We start from the raw sequence: 24,546 nt of genomic DNA, 5'->3' as shown, positions 1-24,546 counted from the left end.
GTGTTTTCATGTCGACTAATATTATAACAAAAGTAAAATTTTCAGGAATATCTCACACAATTTTGCAACTAAAATAATAATAATAATACTACTACTAATACTACTAATAATAATAATAATGAGACCTTTGTATAGCGCCTAATCTTTAGAAGCTCAAAGCGCTTTACAACATTAGACAACACCTATAAGATAAGAAACATAATAATATTATTACAAAAACAAACAACATGAAATTAGAAAAACATTAAAAAATAAGAAACATGCTGAGAATATTTCAGGTAGAAAACATTATTAGGTCTTTAAGTTTGTTCTTGCAGTCAAAATAAGTGAGTTTTGAGAGCCCTCTTGAATGTGATCACTGTGTCTTTGTGTCTAAATGCAGCACAGAGAACAAATTTTGTGTTTGATTCTGGATCGAATGGATAGCCAGTGTAGGGTACAGAGCAGCGGGGAGGTGTGCTCTGATCGTGGTACTCTAAGTATGATCCGAGCAGCTGTGTTTTGAACTATTTGAAGTTTCTGGAGTAGATATTGAGATGAACCAGACAGAACTGAGTTACAATAGTCCAGTCTTGAAAATACTAATGAACACACAAGTGTTTTAGTGGCATCAACTGAAAGATATTTGCGAATTGAGCTGATGTGTCTCAGCTCAAGATATGCAGCCTTGCATATGTTCATGACATGTTGGTGCAATGTAAGAGTACTGTCCAGAGTAACACCTAGGTTTTGTACTGATTGTGTAAATTTAATGTTGGCATTGCTGATATTTATTGTTTGAGGTAAAGGATGTGAATGAGAAAGTCTTTGTGTTGTGATCAGAATGGCCTCAGTTTTATCATCATTCATCTGCAGCTTGTTAAAAGTCATCCATGATTTCACATCAGAAATGCACCTCTCTACACCTTGGATGGTAGCATCAACTTCAGTTGGGTGGCTAGATTTGTATAGTTGGGTGTCATCAGCGTACAATTGGTGAGACACTGGATGATGATCTATGACACTTGAGAGTGACTGAGTGTACAGAATGAAGAAAACAGGTCAAAGAACAGACCCCTGTGGAACACCACAACATAGATCAACTGGGCTGGAGTGTATTCCATTTGCAGATACAATTTGTGTCCTGTTGACCAAGTAGGACTTGAACCATAGTAAGATTGTATCATGAATGCCAAATACATGCTGGAGATGGTGAAGTAATATTATCATGGTCTATTGTGTCAAATGCTGCAGACAGATCAAGGAGTGTGAGGACTGAAATCTTTCTGCTATCCAATGCAGAGATGTCATTAACTACTTTTAGAAGAGTAGTTTCAGTACTGTGGCAAGGGCGATATGCAGATTGTACACTGCTAAAAAGACTGTTTGAATTTAGATAAGATACAAGCTGGGATAGATTAACCATTTCTAAGATTTTTGAAATGAATGGGAGATTAGAAACTGGGCGGTAGTTCTTTAAATCATTATGGTCTAGTGTTGGTTTCTTCAGCAGAGTCTTTACAATGGCAATTTTAAATAATGATGGGAAGAGATGAGATGAGAGAGAGTTATTAATAACATCAGTTAGTGAAGGCAATACTGGATCTAAGCACTCAAGCAGCAGTGATGTTGGAATTGGATCAAGTTCACATGACTTTGGTGCACTCTTCATCACAAATGTACGTACGAAATCCATAGGGACAGGTTCAAATGCTGCTAATGGTTACCGCTCAAATTCTGTATCCCAACTGTATGGTGACGATGAGTCGATTGAAATTGTGGTGTCAAGCTTATCTCTAATGGTTTGTACTTTGTCACGGAAGAAATTTGCAAACATGTCTGGAGGGTCGACTGGAGAGAAGGTAGTTGGAAATGGTGTTGATTTGTTCCTTAACATTAGCGTGTTAGTAATCTCAAAGAGCTTTTTGTAGCTGGAACTTTTCATGATCTTAGTAGTGTAGTGGGCTGATTTCGCTGCATGGACTATATTTGTGACATTCTTCTTAGCGACTTCAAAGATTTGCTTATGAATAGTGAGTCTGGTGGAAAGCCAGAGCCTCTCAGCTTTACGGCAGTCTCTTTTAGCAGTGCGAAGCTGGTCCCTAACACTGCTATACCATGGAGAACACTTTTGAATTGATACTCTGCACTTGGTAGCTGGGGCATATTTGTCAAGTAATGAATGCAGACAGTTATCTAGTTGTTCTGCGGTAGGAGGTAAGCAAGTTGTTAGGTTAGCCTGGATGTTGTGCATTAGTTTGGTTCTGTTTAACATACGGAGGTTTCTCTTAGTAGCAGATAAAGGTGGAGGGTTAGGGACTGATACGTCAAGATGGCATATAATGCAGAGGTGATCTGATGCAAGGTCATGGGATACCAGGGAGGACCGTAGAATGTTATCATCAGGTCTATGAAGAATTCAGTCTAAAATGTGACCATGTTTATCGGTGGGTTGGTTAACTGACTGTTTGAGGTTGAAAACATTAATGTAATCTATGAGTTTTGATGTATTTGAGTTCCAGGACAGTCAAAGTGAAAGTTGAAATCTTCAAGAATAATCTGGTTGCCACCTATTGAATTTCCATAGTCCAGGAGATTCGGAAACTGCTCCGAAAAGAGAGAGTCAGCCAGCTCGTTTTTTCTACTAGGAGGAGGGCGGTATAGGTAGAAAAAATGGACTGACCTTTGCTCCAGTGTGAGTGTGGTTTGGACTATTTCAAACGATGTGTGGTTGAAATTGAATGTTGTGGTGTAGTTGAGACATTTTATCATGGAGTTCTTTGTGATGACAGCAATTCCACCTCCGCGAGAATTACTGGGGAACGACTTGATGGAGTAACCAGTGGGTGTTAGATCCGCACACTTGGGCTCATCACCTGATGTTTTTAGCCATGTTTCTGTCAAGAAAAATATGTCAACATTTTGGTCGTTGATAAAATTAACTATTTCTGTGCGCTTTTCCAGTGGTCCTACTGACTGGGCATTGAATAATGCAATGCACAGAGGCATTTCTTGGATAGTTGACACAAAGGTTGATAAATTAATTGGGATTTGAATTAGGTTATTTAAATTAATGGTCAAAATTTTTTTTTAAATGGTTGTGCCAAAATAAGGGAGATAACTGGAAATCCTGTTCTATGCCAGTCAGCTTTGAAACGACGTTTCTTTTTTCACTTCTGTTTACATTTAAGTAATGACGAATGTAGTCCCAGTTCATTTAGTCTAGAGCACAATGTAGTGTGGAGAGCCAAGGAGTAAACATTTAAAGCGATTAATGAGGGTCCATCGTAGCATAAATGGGTTGACTGGCGAGTATCATGTGATAGCGGTTTGTTCACATATATGAAATCTTTACTTTTATTGAAGAATGTGGTATGAAGAATTCAAAATTAAGTAATCTAATCTCACTATTACATCGTGCTCATTGTGGTGTCACATAATTTTATTGTGTCAACACTGGGAAAAGGATCAAAATACCATCTAATTGCATTTACATTGCATTTGTTATTGGACAATTACTTTTATTTAACATAAACTGAGAAACGTTTAGTTCTAGTCTTAGTCTGGTTAATATAAGAAATTCAACATGTAATTTTGGACACACAGTTCATCAATCTAATTCAAAATGGATTCATTCATCTGACACATGGGCAAGTCCATTTTCTTCATTGGACCAAAGTGTTGGCCCTACAGGAAAGGTGAGCTTAGCCTTTACACTATGTATCCTTGAAACTTGACCCACAATTGTCACAGTCTTTATATTCTTGTACAGAAAGTTTTACAAAGTACTGTAACTACTTATCAGTTTTGTTGAACTGCAAACAACACAGACCCTAATCTGCTTACAAATAATGTGCTAGTAGATAAGGGTCTGTATGTTCTACTGTTTACTCATAACAAACTGTGTAAATCCATACCTGCTGATGCAGGATGTGATGGCAGATCAGCGTCTGTCTGTGTAGATCCATACCTACTGATGTAGTATGTGATGGCAGATCAGCATCTGTCTGTGTAGATCCATTCCTACTGATGCAGTATGTGATGGCAGATCAGCATCTGTGTAGATCCATATTGGCTGATGCAGTATGTGATAGCAGATGAAGGTCTGTCTATGTAGATCCATATTGGCTGATGCAGTATGTGATGGCAGATCAGGGTCAGTCTATGTAGATCCATACCTGCTTATGCAAAATGTGATGGCAGATCAGCGTATGTCTGTGTAGATCCATACCTACTGATGCAGTATGTGATGGCAGATCAGCGTATGTCTGTGTAGATCCATACCTACTGATGTAGTATGTGATGGCAGATCAGTGTCTGTCTGTGTAGATCCATATGAGCTGATGCAATATATGATGGCAGATCAGTGTCTGTCTATTTAGATCCATACCTGCTTATGCAGTATGTGATGGCAGATCAGGGTCTGTCTGTTTAGATCCATATCGGATGATGCAGTATGTGATAGCAGATCAGGGTCGGTCTATGTAGATCCATACCTGCTTATGCAAAATGTGATGGCAGATCAGCGTCTGTCTGTGTAGATCCATACCTACTGATGTAGTATGTGATGGCAGATCAGCGCCTGTCTGTGTAGATCCATATCTACTGATGTAGTATGTGATGGCAGATCAGCATCTGTGTAGATCCATACCTACTGATGTAGTATGTGATGGCAGATCAGTGTCTGTCTGTGTAGATCCATATCGGCTGATGCAGTATATGATGGCAGATCAGTGTCAGTCTATTTAGATCCATACCTACTTATGCAGTATGTGATGGCAGATCAGGGTCTGTCTGTTTAGATCCATATCGGATGATGCAGTATGTGATAGCAGATCAGGGTCGGTCTATGTAGATCCATACCTGCTTATGCAAAATGTGATGGCGGATCAGCGTCTGTCTGTGTAGATCCATACCTACTGATGTAGTATGTGATGGCAGATCAGCGCCTGTCTTTGTAGATCCATACCTACTGATGTAGTATGTGATGGCAGATCAGCGTCTGTGTAGATCCATACCTACTGATGTAGTATGTGCTGGCAGATCAGTGTCTGTCTGTGTAGATCCATATCAGCTGATGCTGTATGTGATGGCAGATCAGGGTCTATGTAGATCCATATCGGCTGATGCAGTATGTGATGGCAGATCAGGGTTTACACAGTATGCAGTTTAATCCAAGTGATAAGCAAGTAAATATGGTAGACAATGAGGCAATGCTTTAACTTTTGTGTCATGATGGAATAAAAGTGGAAAAGATGCCAATGAATGTTCTATGACCAAATATAGGTAATGATGTTTAACTAATAAACCAAAACTGTTTCCTTAACATTCTTTTTTCTTTCCATTTATTTTTTTCAAACATCTGAAAACATTGTCGGTCTTCCCTTTTTCTGTTCACATATTTTTATATATTTTTTTTATCTCTTCCCTATCTAACTATCATTCTGATACCACCATCTAAACATACATCTGTCTTTCCCTCAATTTTAATACTTTAATTCTTTTTCTGATCCTCACATATTCAAAAATAACACAACTGGAACTGATTCAAAAGTCTCTTAGAGACAACCACAAAGGTCTTGTCTTGTTGAATCAGCATTTGCTTTTATCTGATAAATTTACCATGAACCATTTGTATGGACAAAGGAATATAGACTGTAAATCCTATTGTTTTAAACAATCATGCATATTTGCCTCTGTGTATGTGTGTTAGAAGGGGTATACAGTATTTTTCCATATAAGTTATCTAAGCTTATGGTCTTGGCAGTCCAAATCTCATTTCCCAAAATTTCTGTTTTATGAGGAAACATTCAAAAATTTTGATTTAAATTTAATGTCACAATTTAATGATTTTCAATATCAGGTAACTGTTGCTTAATTTTTGTGACGCAATAGGCAGTATGTTATGTGTATGCTTTATCTACGCAAACGTTGACAATAGGGATAGTACATTAGCTCTCTCTACTTTGTAGACGTTAGGTAAAAATTACAAGCACAACCACAACAAAAATAGAGAGAACATCCTTTAATCATGTTTGATTAACCTGTCTCTGTATTTTTTCTAGCAAATGCTCAATTCTGTCTTTCATGACTGGCTGTCCTTTATATGTTTTCTTGCAAAGCTTTTTAAACTTCTCCTTTTTCCTCTGTTTGTATTTATCTAAAGCAGCAGCTAGCTCTCTTTTCTTCTTCAGCGCAACCTGAATAGGAAAAACATATTGTCTCTTACTGGATTGAAAGTGATCATTTATGATGTGTGACATAAAAACCAGCAATATCACCTAACAGAGAGCGGTACAATGTGCTGTTATCAAGTAAAAAGAAATCTATATCTTTGCAAGTTATTGACCATATTGTATACTAAGACATTTCATTTCTGAATTTAAGAAAATTAATGTAAAATCCATTGAACTGGGCTCAATAAATTCCATAGCGCAATGTCCAGGTCAAATTAGAGTCTTGGTTGGGCTTGTGAAAATTTATAAATTACTTGTCAAGGACAAGTCAGTTGCTGTCGGTGTAAAATAGTTGAACAAATGCAGATTCCTATTTTTCAGTCACAGCTAGCATGGGACATAATCTCTCTCAAATTAATCTGATGCTTTCACAAGTAAATTACATAAAGCGATTTAGTAATTTCAATAGACGAGATCAGAAAAGATATCTATTGCCACCAGCACTCAAGAGAATACATGTCAACATGCATAAAGGGCAGGCCAAGCTCCTGGGTACAGTGTAACAAACGCAAACTACATATAAGTGCTGACACTTTTGTGTACTGGTATATCACAAACTCACTTGGCAGTAATCCCCCCTTTCCCCATTAATGATCAAGAAGCCACTGCAGAGAGGAGCATAGAATTGCTGGTGGTGTCATACCTTACATGACCAAGCTGAATACATCACTAATTTTGACCTGCATCTCACAACTATATTGATTCTACTTAACCTAATACTGAAATACTAAATTAAGAAAACTGAAAAGCTGATGAGATTTACCATATACATTCACTTATAAGTCAAGACCAACTGCAAACTGCACAGACCCAGAACTGTCATCTCATATTGTGCCAACAGATCTAGATCGATGTTATGAGTAATCAGTATAACAAACTAAACAGAACCTGATTTTCAACTGCATAATGCAACAGTAGAGATCAGGGTCTATTTTCTTTGCAGTTGGATTTGACTTATAAGCAAGTATATCTGTTATGAAGATATTAGACGTAAAGTTTGAGACTTTTTGTCGACTGTGTTGAGTCAGAAGATGTGTAAACTAGAATCTTTTTAAAGTCTTGGGTAGTTAGGAAATTTACGGGTGTCAGGGAGTCATTCATCAGCTGGTGTAATTAGGCATGAAAAGAGGTGTTGACACTTCAAACAACTGATGGATTTTGCACAAGCTCACCGAGATTAAAAAACAGTCAGCTTTTCTGAGAGGCCTCTGATGCTATGGGAATGAAAATTTAAATTTAATGTCACAATTTAATGATTTCCAATATCCTGTGGCTATTCTATAGTTAGTACTATATCAACCGTGAGGGATATCATAAATGCAGTGTATCCTACACTCTGAATTATTTTTTTCATCATAGATAGCATTAGTTCAAGTTTAATTTGCATACTTGGAGCAGTCAATGTTGTTAGGCTCCAGTGATCACAGAAAGCATGGTGAAACCATTGCTTGGTTAAGAAACACATGACCACTGATGGCCTAAGACTGGATGAAACCACTGCCTGGTTAAGAAACACATAGCCACTGACTAAAGAAGGCAGGGTGAAACAACTGCTTGGTTAAGAAACATATGGTCACTGACTGGAAAATAGTGTAAAGCCCCTGCTTGTTATGAAATATGTGGCTGCTGATCACGGAAAGCAGGTGACCGCTGATTACATTTATATTACATATAGGAAATTGGGGGGGGGGATTAGAATTGCCACTGCGATCATGTGGTCACTCAACTCATTTGACCATTAGGACATGTTTCTTGCATTGCAAAAAATGATTAAAAATTATATATGTCATTAAATATAGATTTAAATGCAACAAAACATGTTTCTCTAAGGACAAATCATATATTCAAGTTGAACAGAATTGGTTGGAGTTGAATAGAATATTTGATGCCATGTGACGGTTTTTCCTTGTTTCTGAAATTGGAAGAATATTCAAGGTCAAGCATTTAATGAGTGTTTATTTAAATAATTATAAAAAGTCCATAGTCTTGAGAAAATGGTGATTCTTGGTCATATAGTTTTGATGAAATGATTGATATATAAACTTGAACACATAAGTAAGGTATTTTTAGTGCACAGCCTCCTACAAAAGTTTGAAGTTTGCTCAAATCTTTCTCTAATTTGACGAAAGCTTGTTACAAATTAACTGGACAGGTTCACAGAATGACACATTCCATTACACATTATCAAAAATCATTCAATTGTAATATTCAAAATTTTAAATGACTTCACAAGTCGGCTGTGGGATGCAAAGCACATGTTTATGATTGGTGGACACACTGCTACATAAAATGGGTGAGTTAACTGTACAGTTGATTTAATCCTGCAACTCAACTACTGATTTGTTTCTTATTAACTTTCCAGATTCTAGAGCCATCCAAGTGATAGTTAAAGGTATAAAGACTTCAGTTTGGTAGTAGTTGGCATCTTAATCAGACCTGTCATGAAAAATGTCCAAAGGTATCAGTAAATGATTAGTGTCAAAAAGTCATTGTTCAGTAAAGGGTTAAGCAATCCCATCTTAAAAAGCTAATTCTCAAAGTCCTATAGAGGGTCGGTGGTTCTTTCTGGACTTTTCACAGGTTCTTCCTCCACCATTAAAACTGGCTGCTAGGTATAGCCTATTGCATGCTGAAAAATGGTGTTCAACCCTACAACAACAACAATTTCTTATAAACCAAATTAAGGTAGAAAAAGACAAGCTGCCATTTGTCTCTGGAAATCATTTCGCACTTTGCTGAGCAGGTAATGTAAGACCGAAGGACTGTATATGGGCTTATTCTAAATTTCATTTAAGCCCATTACAAGCAAAATGGATGATTGTCACTATTGTCCTAGACTCATGTTAAAAGTGTAAAAAGTTATCTTTTTCATCCTGATGTGTAAGCTTTCATATCAAGCTGAGCACAATTTTGGGTAGTGTAAGATACACATAACATGTTCAAGCTGAGTACAATTTAGGATAGTCTAAGATACACATAACATGTTCAAGCTGAGTACAATCTGGAGTAGTAAGATACACATAACATGTTCAAGCTGAGTACAATTTAGGGGAGTCTAAGGTACACAAAACATGTTCAACTGAGTACATTTTGGGGTAGTCTAAGATACACATAACATGTTCAAGCTGAGTAAATTTTGGGGTAGTCTAAGATACATATAATGTGTTCAAGCTGAGCATAATTTAGAATAGTGTAATTTTCAAGCTCAGTGGTGTCATTTGTGAGACATTCAGTTTCTTACTGATGTTTACCAATCTCACTTACATTTCTGGGACAATTTCATTTATCTTCCTTAAAGCATGTACAATCTCCAAGATTAAAAGTTAAGTTCTTATGCTTGAAATTATAAAACATTTGACCTCTCTCAATATTGATGTTATCTTGAAAGCAAAACCAAAATGATACCTTCTGTAAATGCAATCTATCATCTGAAGTCTGATGAAAATAAAGGGCAGCACAAAGGATTCTATTGGCATGGGTTGACCAAAATATAGTTCTGACCCATTCAATGTATATTTTGGGCAAAATGGGTGGGATCATTTTCAAATGTTCTTGTCGGTCAAATGAACATGTATATCTCATTTTAGGTTTTAGATCTGTTGATTAAAAGTCACATAATAGATCAGGGGTAACAAATCTCAAGCCCAACTAAAACATGTTGCAGGGGAAGTGAATTTTGAAGTAAGAAGCCCAATTTTTACACATCACAGACAAAACAGATATAAATTACAGGATTTTCCCTAATTTATTCTTGTATGTCTAGCAGGCCAACATTAGAATGGTCTAGGTTCAGCTAAAAGATGATCTAGCCTTTCAGATTGAGAGATTAACATTACTCTCTTTTGTTCATCTAGCCTTTGTATGCAAAATAAAAAAATAAACAAATTTCTGTCCTTTCCTGGAGTTGATCTTTATTATGCTTGAAATGGACTATGTATGTCATCTAAATTAGCTGATCCAACTTAAGACAAATTCAATATTCTTTAACTGCTGCTTACAATGTTCATTTTACAAAGACAATGCAAGTTTACAGATAACCGACTGGCATGCCGTTTTCTTTACAAACCACCAAAGACAGAATGCATTTAATCTTCAACCAATCTGACTTCAAAAAAGTTTCAATTCAGCCTGTGTCTACATAAAATCTATTACAGACAGATGATTAAACCTGTGCCACTCAAATCTAAAACTAACCAAAATGGTTACTGGCTAGCAAAACAATGTACCTTATTTAAGAATGGACATAAAGTTTGCTTAATGACAACAGTATTGTCTATAAAATGCCTCAACTCTTTTTTACACCATAAACCCATACAAAAATAATAAAAATTTCCTCTTGTATTTAAGAATCAGCTGAAAATAACGATCTATTTTTTTAAGCCAATAATTATTTGTAAATGAAAGGTTTATGAACAGCAAACAATAGAGTATATAGCAAAATAAATTAAGTTAGTGGTGGCAAAAAAAAAGAAATTATAAAACCATTACCTCTTTTTTTTCAATCTTTATTTGTTTTCTCCTCTCATATTCCTCATGGGCTTTACTGAACTTGTGTCTGCCAGACTTAGCGCTGAAAATTAAAAACTCCAATATTAATTTATTTTCTTTTAAAAATTGGAGAAAAAAACCTATCAATGCTATAATTGCACTTAACAAATTGTGACCATAATAAGTATCGAGCAAGAAAAATCAGACATCACAATGAATATGGTAATCAAAAAACAATATGTCTACTTACAGTGCAAGTTTTAATTTTGTATCACTCTTTGAAATTTGTATAATAAACTACAACTGTCCAGGAAGTTCAAGAAAAGTCTTTCAACAGTCCTGTGCAAACTTTCTCTGCCTTGGGTACTATGGGATTTGGTGTAGATTTTCTGCAGCTTATTTTCATGAAAACAAAACAAGTACTTGTTGTTTTTGTGGGGTTTTAACATCATTTTTCAGCACACGATAGGCTATACATGGCGGCCAGTATTAATAGTGGAGGAAGAACCCGGGAAAACCCTGGAAAGAACCACTGACCCACGAGAAGCTACTGGCAAGCTTTCTCACATACCCACATTGGCTGAATCTGAGACTCGAACCAGTGCAGACAGATGTGAGATGGCAGTGATCTGTAATGGACAGCGCTTTAGACCACTCGGGGCCCGAAAACAAAACAAGGAAACCTGATGCATTTTTTGGCCATGAAAATAAATGTTTATCAGTATTTTATACCAATTCTCATACAGTGGCATCAGACATGGATGTAACATCATGGAGAGCTCAATTAAGATTCTATTACAGTTAAAACAGTGGCATCCGACATGGATGTAACATCATGGACAGCTCAATTAAGATTCTATTACAGTTAAAACAGTGGCATCAGACATGGATGTAACATCATGGACAGCTCAATTAAGATTCTATTACAGTTAAAACAGTGGCATCCGACATGGATGTAACATCATGGACAGCTCAATTAAGATTCTATTACAGTTAAAACAGTGGCATCAGACATGGATGTAACATCATGGACAGCTCAATTAAGATTCTATTACAGTTAAAACAGTGGCATCAGACATGGATGTAACATCATGGACAGCTCAATTAAGATTCTATTACAGTTAAAACAGTGGCATCAGACATGGATGTAACATCATGGACAGCTCAATTAAGATTCTATTACAGTTAAAACAGTGGCATCAGACATGGTTGTAACATCATGGACAGCTCAATTAAGATTCTATTACAGTTAAAACAGTGGCATCAGACATGGATGTAACATCATGGACAGCTCAATTAAGATTCTATTACAGTTAAAACAGTGGCATCAGACATGGATGTAACATCATGGACAGCTCAATTAAGTATTTATTATAGTTAAAACAGTAAAGTCAAGTGTATGTGTATGTCTGTGTGTTTTCCAGAACCAAACACAAATGAACTTTAGAAGATTTTCAAACAGTTTTTTAAAGCAAGTATTTAAATTATCCTTGAATGACAAGCCTGACACCAATTATCATACACAACAAGTCTGATAGAGTTATTATTACAGTACAACCTGTTTTGAGAGCCTGCCCCTTCTGCCAACAAAAAAGTGGCCTCTCAAATCTGGTTGCCTCTCAAAACAGGTTTGTACAAAAAAGGCCAGTTTCCATGGTCACGTTTCAGCATTATTTAAGAAGGACAAAACTCACAATCACTGTAAATATATTGTATTCTGCATATATAGTTCTTGCTAAAATATTGTATGCAATAATCTGAAAGCAAAATCATAAGCAATAAAGATACACTATCACTAAACATGAATCATATTTATATTTTAAGTTCACATGTGCATGTATTAGCATATGAAATTGTTAATTAACTCCTTGTCCTTTATAACATTCTGAATTGATTTACCAATGTTTAAACTGCTATTTTTTTTAGCAGTCTCCTCTTTCTTTTTGCCAAACTTTCTTGTATTTTTGTTGTTAGCGGTTCTACCATATTAAGGTGCTAGATGTTAATGTTATCAATTCTAATAATGACTGTAATGACGGTTCTGACCTGGTTTTGGGGAAATATCGAATATATATACATGTACAATGTATTTTTTTACCAATGAATAAAATAAAACAATAAGCTTATTTAGCCAGAGACAAATATCATTGGCTTAATTTACAGATGACATAAAGGGATTAACTCTATAAACAATGGGCCACACCAACCTGAGCAGACAACGGCTTTGTATGTGCAATGTAATCACTGTAACATCGAAAAAGCAAAGCATAACACAATATTTTAACAATATCAACTGAATCTTGGAGACAAGTTTCACTTGCTGGTTTAATAGATAATAATTTCATTCATCCTTAGACAATATCGATTAACTCCAAAGACTAATAATGTAAGCAACTGAGCACTATAATGGCAGTTAGTGACATGTACTTTAGCCTGGTTTACTGTCTTTAACAAATAACACTAAATGCTTCATCTGCCAAATTGACAAATCAGTGGCCAGACTCCTTTCTCTCTTTTATTTTCTGTTTTCTTTGTTGTTGTTTTTACGATCAAAAGTCTTTACTTTTCAAGCGGTTTTGGTTACCAAGAATTACATAAAGGTCAGTGGTATTTGTCTATGTTTCCACAATATAGTCGTTCTTAGTGCTGGAACAACCTGCATGTACTTTTGTCTGACTTACAATCTACTATACAAGACACTACATGCATGACCCATAATATTTATGAAATCAGAAGCCAGACTATTTTTTAAGAATAGTCTAAGCAATCCTAGTTACAAATGATCAGAAAGATCAGTGATGTTTGTCTATTTTGCAATGCAGTCATTCATAATAGTGTTGAAATGCATATTTTGCCATAACATGATGGTCACCTTAATGTTCAATAGGTGGTCGCTCATGACAGTGTGGGGGCCCCGAGTGGCCGAGTGGTCTAAAGTGCTCATGTTACGGATCACTGCCATCTCATTTCTGTCTGTGTGGGTTTGAGTCTCGGATTCAGCTAATGTGGGTATGTGAGAAAGCTTGCCAGTAGCTTCTCGTGGGTCTGTGGTTCTTTCCAGAATGTTCCTGGGTTCTTCCTCCACCATTAATACTGGCCGCCATGTATAGCCTATCATGTGCTGAAAAAGGGCGTTAAAACCCACAACAACAACAAGAACATGACAGTACACTTATATAATAAATGCATTATGACAAGGGTCATAAATGACAGGTGGTTACTCGTAGTAGAGATCACTCATGACAGGTTTTATTGAACATATTGAGTCTGATTGCAGTGTTATTATTATTATACACAGAGTTTGATATAAATTGAGTTTGAAAGCAGAGTTCTTGTTAAACAGAGTGTATCTGATAGCAGAGTTATTGTTATACACAGTATATCTGATACCCGAGTTATTATTATACACAGTGTATCTGATAACAAAGCTACTTTATTAGACAATATATCTGATAGCACAGTTATTGTTATACACAGTGTATCTGATAGCAAAGTTACTAATACAGTAGTCCCCCTCTTATAAGGCCACCCCTGTTGCAGCTGGGAAGTGGCCTTATAATGAGGGTGGCCTTTCTGGAGGGGGATGACAAACGCGAATAGTAAATACATATGAAGAAAGTCACAAGTACATTTAAGTCTAAAGCATTTAATATTTTCATTAAAAAATCACATGCATGTTGTGAAATAAATGTAAAACAAACTGTTTCATCGTTTTCAAAAGAATGTTATGAACAACCGTTACCATTCATATAGTTCTAAAACTGTCTTTATAATTATGTTACAAATCACATCATCTATCACTTTGTTGGTAACAGTCTAAAAACCAAACCAGTCTCATCACAATTAAAAATATCCTTGCTGTCATACCCATGCATATATCATTTAGTCTTTTGTTCCAATCTTCATTATTAACATCTGCTGATTTTCCACAGAAAACTTAATGTTGTGTCGCACTTGAAATCCGTGCAACCATCCGTTACTTGCGGTAAAGTCGTCATATCCCAATTCAACTGACAAAACTGTTGCTTATTGTTGTCATTCAAATCAGGATACAAACATATCCTGGCTCAAACAATCTTCCTTTCTCCGTCCATTTCACCTTCCCACTTCTGCAGAATTGTTACCTTATCTTTCACGATATTGTTATCTGAGAATTTTTCTCTTCCTCGATGACATGTTGATCTCTTTGCAGTAAGTTATTCATGTTGCCAACTACAGTACTGATAAAACAATTTTGTATGCATTTAAAAAAATTGCCATGTGTTTATACAGGATGTGATCTTCTCACATGATTCATTAGTAGCAGTCTGGTACCCTAATGTTTTTATACATTTTTTTTACACAAAGTGAGAGAAGCCATAACGGTTTTTATATGTACCATTAACATCATGCAGATTTGACCTTGCAGCCGTTAGGATTTGTAATTTTGACAATTATTGTCAGTAGTAATAGCCACTAATTATCAAAGTCAACAAGCTCAACATCTTACTAAGGGAAGTCATAAAGGCTATCAAACCATTTTCCTGCTGACTTGTGTATTGTACATCGATACTGCCACTTCTCAACTGTTACTACTGTTCAATAATTGTAATCTTAACAATTATCAGAGTGACTAAACCGGACATCTTATGATAACACAGCAGTAAGGCTAATTGGATTACATGTACTTACCCTTTTGTATGGATTAAAATTTGAGTCTTTCTCGGTTTAAGGAATAAATGGGGCTTCTCTTGAGGCGTAAATGATATAATATTAACCTTAGTGGTACAAGTACTATAGTCCACACTTCTTTCAATAACGAAAACCTGACATCGGGAAACATAAATTGGATCACTTAACATACGTTATGAATAAAATACTGGTTCTGGATACATATTAAAATAAAATGCAACCGCTTGTGAGGGGTAAATTTTATATTATTGCACTAATATGTTGGCCGCTGGTCGCGTTAGATGGGTGGCCTTTCATGAGGGGTACTTTTGAACACAAACTCGTCGGTGCCAATGGATTCTGGCTGTAAGGAGCGGGTGGCCGCTTGTCAGGGGGCCGTTCAAGAGGGGAACTACTGTATATGCATTGAATTGGATAGCAGAGTTATTGTTATACACAGTGAGTCGGATAGAAGAGCTCGATATAAATTTTTATAAAATTCAGCATTTTATGATGGGGTATTTTCCGAACAAAGCAAATTGAAAAATGTACACTATGAAACTAAGTTTTAATCATCAAGATGTTCATCATGCCTTTCTGAATGCATCAAACAGCTTTATGACCAAGATTATTTCAGGGGTGTTTGATTATATGGTTTTGTTTGAGTGGTCTCAAAGTTACCAAGTACTGTCACTTGTAATGTGCATAGAACATCAGAACATGAGCATATAGCATGGTTATACTGACTGAACATGCCATAACACAACATTGACTTTGATTATGACAGGAGCAATACACTGACAACTTTGCACTAATTGCTTTAAATATTTTGTTATGTAATTTGAATGCATATTACAATTTCTTTAATATGCAATGTACATCAAATCGTACATCTAAAAATTCCAATCATCTGATTATCTAGGGCTCTGTGACAGATTTTCATGCTAACTCACAGTACCTTAAATTGCATTGTTTTCTGTTACAGATTTCTATACTAACTCACAGTACCTTAAATTGCATTGTTTTCTGTGACAGATTTTCAAGATAACTAACAGTATCTTAAACTGCATTGTTTTCTGTGACAGATTTTCATACTGACTCACAGTACCTAAGGGGACATCCATAAAGTATGTATGTAAAAAATAGTCCATTTTCGATCACCGTCCCGCTCATGTTACAAAGTGTACACTTTTGTAAACCCTCCCCCGTGTGTATGTACACTTGTGCTTCACTGTCCTTCAACAATAGATGGGACACTCAATATATGAAAGATATAATTTGCATTTTATCCTGTTTACAGCTGCATTACAGACTAAAATATTAGAACTCTTGTAATAAAGGAGCTTATATAGCTCATGTATAATGACCCCTTGAGGGTGCAGAACATACATACTTATCAACCTCCCCCCAGTTGTATGCTCTTGCTAAACCCTGTTCCATCCCTCCATGCATATGTATTTTATGGCCATCCCCTACACTGTATTATGTTACAGATTTTCATCCTAACGCACAGCACCTTAAATTGTATCATTTTCTGTGACAGATTTTCATGCTGACTCACTGTACGATTAATTGTATCGTTTTATGTGACAGATTTTCATGCCGACTCACTGTACCATTAATTGTATCGTTTTCTGTGACAGATTTTCATGCTGACTCCCTGTACCTTTAATTATATCATTTTCTGTTATAGATTTTCATAATGACTCACAGTACCTTTAATTGTATCGTTTTATGTGACAGATTATCATACTGACTCACAGTGCCTTTAATTGTATTGTTTTCTGTTAAGATTTTCATGCTGACTTCCTGTACCTTTAATTGTATCATTTTCTGTTATAGATTTTCATAATGACTCACAGTACCATTAATTGTAATGTTGTTATTTAGCCCATAAAAGAAAACTGATGTTTTGCAAGAAGTAATAAATAAAATAAATAAATTACTGATTCACTTGCTTATTCACTCAGGGTGTTAAGACATACCATATACTTATCAACCCCAAGAGGAAATAATCATGTATACATGATTTCCATAGTGAACATTAATGCAACAAGTGGTTGGAGCTTCTGCCTTGGATGCAGGAGTATGTGGGTTTGCACCCTGGCTCAGTCATACCAAAGACTCATAAAAAATGGCACTAACAGCTGCCTCGCTAGGCGCTTAGCATTAAGAGGTTAATGTTAGGATTGATTGGCCTGGTGTCAGGATAATGTGACTGGGTGGGACATCATTCTACATGTCTGCAGCATGATGCCCCAGTGCTGGACATCACTATAAACTGCGATACTGCAGACATCGCAGCAATATGACTGAATTTTTTTAAAGCTACATTAAAAACCCAAATCAAATACACAAAGATAATGCCACAAGTGACTAATAATGAAGCACTCACAATAGCTTTCCTTAGCCAGGCCTTCTAAGCTTATAATAGATGCAAACAGTATTGCTTTAACTTTAAATCTGTAATTGAAAACCACGGAAACTTGACTGATCCTTGACTTTATAGAAATGATTATTACTACTACATGAAATTCCTGTGAATGACAAAGGTATGGTGGAACATGCTCATCACTATGATGACTAATAGACCTGAAGCCTCTTTGTTTTCTGCAATCAGCTGTGTCACTGTGTAAAGCCAATGTCTCAGTTCTTCTGTTTTCTTTCTTTAAAAGCTTTAGGTACTCGTGCTGGATTTTCTTTTTCCTCCTGTCTGCAAAACCCTGACCTGTAATAAAAAATACCACTGCCAGCATTTAAAATATTGCATACAATTACCAGCTATGACTTGTGATTTACGATTCTCATGCAAGTGGAAAACTTGTCCCCAATCAACACTGCATGTGAGTTATTATATTTACCATACATATACTGAGACACAATAAAATAATTATTTTTTTCCCTTAAGAAATGAAATAAATTCATACTGAATTTGTGTCCCCACCTGCACAAGTTGCAATAAAATAGATAAACAAATAGCTTATCTGATAATAAAATGAAAGAAACCAACCTTGTATTGTTATCAATTGATTCCTTTTTATTCATCAAGAGCATTTTAAAAATAAAATATATCCATGAAGTCCGTATATGTAGACTAAGTGCAGGCTTCAATACTGTAATGTGTGTTGCTTATGTCCAGTAACACATGACATGTTGTTCATTGACACAACCATTTAGAAACAAACTGTGTTTGGTTCTGCTCAAAGGTTTGAATATGTTATCTGACTGAAAACTGGATCCAACAAAATCCTAAAGTTGACAGAAATAATCAACTGATGTCTTGAAGACAACTGTCATTCATGCATGACACGGTATTAGGTGCAAAATAACCAAAATTGATTTTATTAATTGTAACTACAGATGCCAAGCACATAGAAGCCTGGGTGATGAGTAAACACAACTGGCAGTGAGCAGTAAACTCATTACTTGAACTTATCAACAGGACATCAAAGACAAAGATTATTTTTATTATAAAGAAAGCCAACCTCAGAAGCTGACTTTGGATACTTTGAGGCCAGTTTTTCTTTACTTTTAAAGGATATCAATACATGTACAAAGGTTATTTTATTGCAAAACAATTTGGAAAATAAAATGAAACAATGGAACAATTTTTAAAGGACACAATATAGCAATGTAACAATTGGATATAGTTCTAGTAACATCGCAGCTAGCAATACAGGGCTGTTACTGAAATCAGTGACTACTGCTGCTATTTTGACTAGCGCTTAACGGGATAAAGTTATTTTATTCCTGATTTAAGCCAACAGAATTTGTGATTTTTTGCATGCGGCATAAATCGCTATCAAGAGTTGTTAAATTCATGCCAAAATTAAGAGGGTTGGCAATTACACCGTAAACCATTCACCCGACCAGTGTTTTAATATAGGTTGCCAATGGTAGGGGGGTCTTATAAACTGGCCTTCAGTTTCCCTAGATGGGACAGAGCTACCGGACATTTAATATTATGACAGTAATCCAGCATCATATCTATCATGGATGACATCACAAACTGCTAAATTCATACAACATATGAAACATTTACATACCAAGACTCTACAAGGAACTGTAATGAAGAAAAGACAGAAGCCCTAACTTCAGATGGACAGACAGATTGAATTTAAGACAAACATCATCAATCCATAAGCCTGAAATTATCTGCAATCCAGCCATTCACCCATCTCTCCAATGAGTAGCATTTTAGTTTTATGCTTGTCTAACAAGGGAAATAATTCAAACATCCAATTATGTCTCAGGAAGTTTTACCAATAAGCTGTTCTCCACCTTACTTTTCTCTTTTTCTGAATGCCTGTGGCAGAAAACAACCACATGAGGACATAATTCATTCTGAAGGGTCCACTATCCATGGCATTAAAACCTTAAGAATACTCACCTTTTAATACAGTTATAAATCCCTGTCAGAAAAGAGCATGTGTGTATTCAGCAGATGTTTACCTCAGATATGAATTGTTGATGCATAAGTGGAAACCATCATCATCCCAAAGCAAGATCAATGCATCATAACTGTCTAGCAAATCCTACATTATGTGAAACTAACTAACACTTGGGATGGTTTAGGTGCATTTCTGGTTAATGCTGCTTTCCATGCAATACAAGTGGGATTATACTTACCATATGGATAAAACAGGATAAATTTATTAATTACTAGCAAGCAGTCCGATCATCTGCATGCATTAGAAATAGAATCAAATGTATACATGTCTTCATATAGTCCCATAAGTCAGACCTCATCCTTGATATTTGTGATCAAGGTCTTACTACCTAAATGATGGCAATGTGTGGTATGTTTTGATGTCGAATGACATTGTAACTTAAATCAAATTTTCAGGAATATCTCATACACTTGGCAGCCCATATCAGCACTTTTCTACAAATTAAAGTTGTAATGTATTAGTCAGACTTTACTTACTCTGAATTTGTTTGTCCTAAGAAATTCAGATTCTCAAGCAAGCAAATGGACCTGTTTTCAAGTTTCATTGGCCTACATTTTAGTTGGCTGGAAAGTGATGGAAGCTGGGAATGCCGAAATCAGGTTAAGTTGAAGTATTATTCCTTAATGAAACAAAAAATATTATATTATGCCTATTTTAACTGCAAGCAACATTTCATTTCATTCAAGAAACATCTCCCCCACATGAACCAACTTGAACATATTTCGGCATACCTCGATTACCGTCGCATTTCAATAAATTCAAATTAGTGTCAATGGAACATGAAAATGCATCTATTTGCTATGTCAGAGTTTGATTCCACCAGGATAAAATCAGCACAGTAAGTATATTAATTACATAGCAAGTTGTGGAAGATAGTCAACATGGGCTGCCACGTGAGATATTCATGAAACTTTGACTACTCGTTCCGATGTCAACCAACAATGGAACACGCAGGGATTGTCCTGGGCTTCGCCAATGTCGCAAATTGCGATTTTTTTTCCTTATTGGCGACAAAAATATCCCATCTGGCGATTTTTATGGCGACATACTTTTTGGTTATTTAATTTGTACATACAATCATGGATTTGGACTGAATAAATTTAAAGCCAGAATGAAAGGAAGCCACAAACTTGACTAAGCAATGCATTGGAATCAATCTGTTACACAAACGATCCTTTGTTCTTATTGACAACCCTATCTTTACAGTGTATTGTTACATCATAATCTGCTTATGCTGACATCTGGGCTGAGTACTGTATGCTGCGATACAATCAAACTACCGCACTATACCTACAACTGACCGACTTCTGAAGATGCGAATAGAACAGATACAATTAATTGTATGGCTAATCCTTCTGTTTTTTTAATACATATACCAATACAATAGTTTTGCTGAACCTTCATAGAAAACTGATAACCTTTGAAGTACCGACTACTGTGTATAAATACAAAGCAAATGGAAAAAATCTCAATCACAATTACATCTGTCGCCAGTGCAGCATTTTACTCATTGATCTTTTCCTTTTGCCATCAGTCCCGTGTTACGGCTGCAGAGACTTAAACTCCGCAACAAGAAATAGCAACAAAAAAAAAACAGTTTTGCATAATTAATAATAATCATTTATTTCTCAAAATACAGGAGTGAAAGAATCCCTAAATTGGGTGTGAATTTACGCTTATATATACGGTCCAATATTGCCAGGTGTTGACTCGTGTAAGTTTCATTCGTGGGAATGGAGATCCTATTTTTCTTGTCGAGAAAATTTATACAGCATTCAGTGATCATTCTTGGGATTTAGGAAGCAATTCGCTACAAGCTTTGTGAAGCTAGCCATAAAAGGGTGGGGGGGAGGCTGCTGAGAGACTACTGGTGTCACCTGTCAGCACTGAGGACTGTGAATGTGGATTCAGTAAGATGAACCTCATAAAAACTGACATCAGAAATAAGCTCTGCATCTCATCTCTCGAGAATTTAATGAGAATCAGCATGTACAGATGTGAAAAATTAGACTTTGAAACTGCATTCAACAAGTGGGCAGCCCTAAAATCGCGACGGATCTTCATGTAACACTTTGTAACATTTTGTTAATGCTTGTTGTAATTAAAGTATTAACTAATCCATCTTTTGTAATTTTCATTGCATGTTACATTAATAGACTAAATTAACACTTGGAAAAATGTACACTACTTTTTTTTGGTGACACTTTTTGAAAATTGGCGAAAAAATATTGAGGTTGGCGATTTTTTTGGCGACAGCTTTTTAAAAGCCAGGACCATCCCTGAACACGCTATACAAGGCTGTTATTTGGGCAGTAAGATGTAGCACTAAAATTTAAAAAACTTTCATACATGTTACATTGAAGGACTAGTCTTCACACAGTTGTTCTCTGCCACCAGTTGTCATAAAAGAATTTGCAAAACTGCAGGAAACAAGTTATTGGTATGTCCATGACTTATGTCCTTAATACTGAATAAGTTGTTTTAAAAACATAAAACCAACAAAGACTGGGCAATATAATAATTTTTTTCTACAAATTAGAAAAAAAAAGATGAAAGACTCGGCTCGCATTTAATTAAACAATAAAGGACCAGTAGAAATTAACACGTACTTCTCTGATACCATACACACAATCTGAGATATAAATTCATCCTTTCTTCAAAGCAATCAATGACTGGAATTCTTTACCATAAATATAATCAGAAATGCTAATTGTCAGAAAATAAATTCTTAACTTTGCAAATTAGTAACGAGTTTTTTTTATAAAAAAAATAGATTTTTGTTGTAAAGATTTTTCTTTATGATGCAGCGCCAAACAAATCAAGATCAATAAATGCATAATATATACGAATATGAAGAGAAAACATAGTACAGAAAGCGAAATTCATTGTAATTATGTGATGATTGTGATATCGAAATTTGGGAGTATACTAGATCAATCGTTTTTATAATCGATAAATCTTCAACGCCTATAAGTTTCATTTCAAACGTAAGATTTTTTAAACATCGACTAAACTCGTTGTACCTTCAATCTGGTTACCGATAAAGTGTTTGTATTTTGCAGCTTTAACTGCACGAGTTCTGTTTTTAGACGTATATTTCCTTTGGTCGGATTCCATCTTTGTTGCAATCGATTGACAACTTAAAAGGATACGAACAACTAACTGATAACAGTTTTTGTATCAAATAGTTTGTGAATGGATCAATATAATCGAACACGACCATATCATTTGGATATCCTCGGCTATTTCTGCAAGATGAAAGTGGCATCAGTATGATTGTTAGGGTTGATTTTGAAGTAGTTGATAGTGTCACGGTACCAATTGTTTTTACATAGACTTTAATGCTAATATGCGAATGTTTGATGAAATAAATATACTTTCTATCATAATCCAGCATGCGCGTCATACACTGTCATAGAGAACAGTTATATTTAATTGTCAATTTAACGAGGACAAAAAACCAGGTACTCCATTACATTGAATAGTGATAACTCTGCTGGAACTCAACCGAGGTACGAGTTATCCAGATACAAGAAATGCATTTTCAATGACGTGTACAACATAAAAGGAATACAAAATACCATCTACATATGAATTAACATCATCTCACGTATTTCCAAGAGACTTAACTTTTTTTAAAAAGCCTGACAGAAACTACGACTCTGCTATAATGCACCAATAACAGCAAGTTTTGTTGTTTATTTCTGAATACAATGTTCCTGCACGTTAAGCTTCGCCCAGCTGGGGTTGTACAATTGGTACCGTTATACCTAATGCCATGTCAGATGGGAACATGCTCGCCCTTCTGTGTTGTTGCCCCAGCCCCCACCCCCCCCCCAAAAAAACAGTAACAGCACCACCACCCAAACCCTAGTCATACATGTAAGACCTCGACGCTGACAGTTATGTTGTGTGCGTCAGGGTCTTACGGCCTAACTAACGGCGCTGTGTCGCGTGTTTTCATGTTGACTAATATTATAACAAAAGTCAAATTTTCAGGAATATCTCACACAATTTTGCAACTAAAATAATAATAATAATAATAATAATAATAATAATAATGAGGACTTTGTATAGCGCCTAATCTTTAAAAGCTCTAAGCGCTTTGCAACATTAGACAACACCTATAAGATAAAAAAAAACAAAAAAAAAAACATATATAATTATATGATTACAAAAACAAACACCATGAAATCAGAAAAGATAAAAAAAACATGCTGAAAATATTTAAGGTAGGAAACATTATTAGGTCTTTAAGTTTGTTCTTGCAGTCGAAATAAGTGAGTTTTGAGTAGTAAGGTGGGATACATTAGCGTCAATGGGAATTAGCATTACAGAGACCCCTGGGACAGATTAGCGTCAAGGGAAATTTAACATGGATAAAAATCGTGGGTCAGATTAGCGACAAGGGAAATTAACATGGAGAAAAATCGTGGGACGGTTTAGCGTCAAAGGAATTTAAACAGGGTGGGACTTTATAGCGTCAAGGGGAATTGAATATGGGATTTTTTTTTTTTAAATTTTTTTAAAAGGGGTAGGCAATGGAAAGGCTATCTCTTTTCGAGAAATATGGCTGGCCCTGAAAAGGGCCTTTGGGTTTATGTTAATGTATTCATTAACATAAATGGTACCGCATTGGTCTTCTTCTTGTCCTTAGGCTACGTCTCACTGTTGGTCCGTAAATCAGCACTCTTTTCAGGCATCCTTGTCTTTCTACGTAGATCCTACGTATCCACAGGCTG

General features: G+C 35.8%; 1 protein-coding gene across 1 annotated transcript; it reads right to left on the bottom strand.

Moving 5' to 3' along the window:
• Positions 1-5,989: 5,989 nt before the first annotated feature.
• LOC149792423 (uncharacterized) lies at positions 5,990-22,978 on the bottom strand. Its single transcript, XM_089970995.1, has 4 exons — positions 22,828-22,978; positions 17,946-18,081; positions 10,704-10,785; positions 5,990-6,179 (listed from the first exon to the last, which is right to left on the bottom strand). Exons 1-4 carry the CDS (start codon positions 22,919-22,921, stop codon positions 6,009-6,011), a joined length of 483 nt encoding a protein of 160 aa, XP_089827121.1. The 5' UTR covers positions 22,922-22,978; the 3' UTR covers positions 5,990-6,008.
• Between the last annotated feature and the right edge of the window lie 1,568 nt (positions 22,979-24,546).

The sequence above is a fragment of the Sinohyriopsis cumingii genome, chromosome 9 (assembly GCF_028554795.1).
Source record: "Sinohyriopsis cumingii isolate HCF-2022 chromosome 9, ASM2855479v2, whole genome shotgun sequence".
NCBI classification, from domain to species: Eukaryota; Metazoa; Mollusca; class Bivalvia; order Unionida; family Unionidae; genus Sinohyriopsis; species Sinohyriopsis cumingii.
This window is presented reverse-complemented; position numbering and strand designations above follow the sequence as displayed.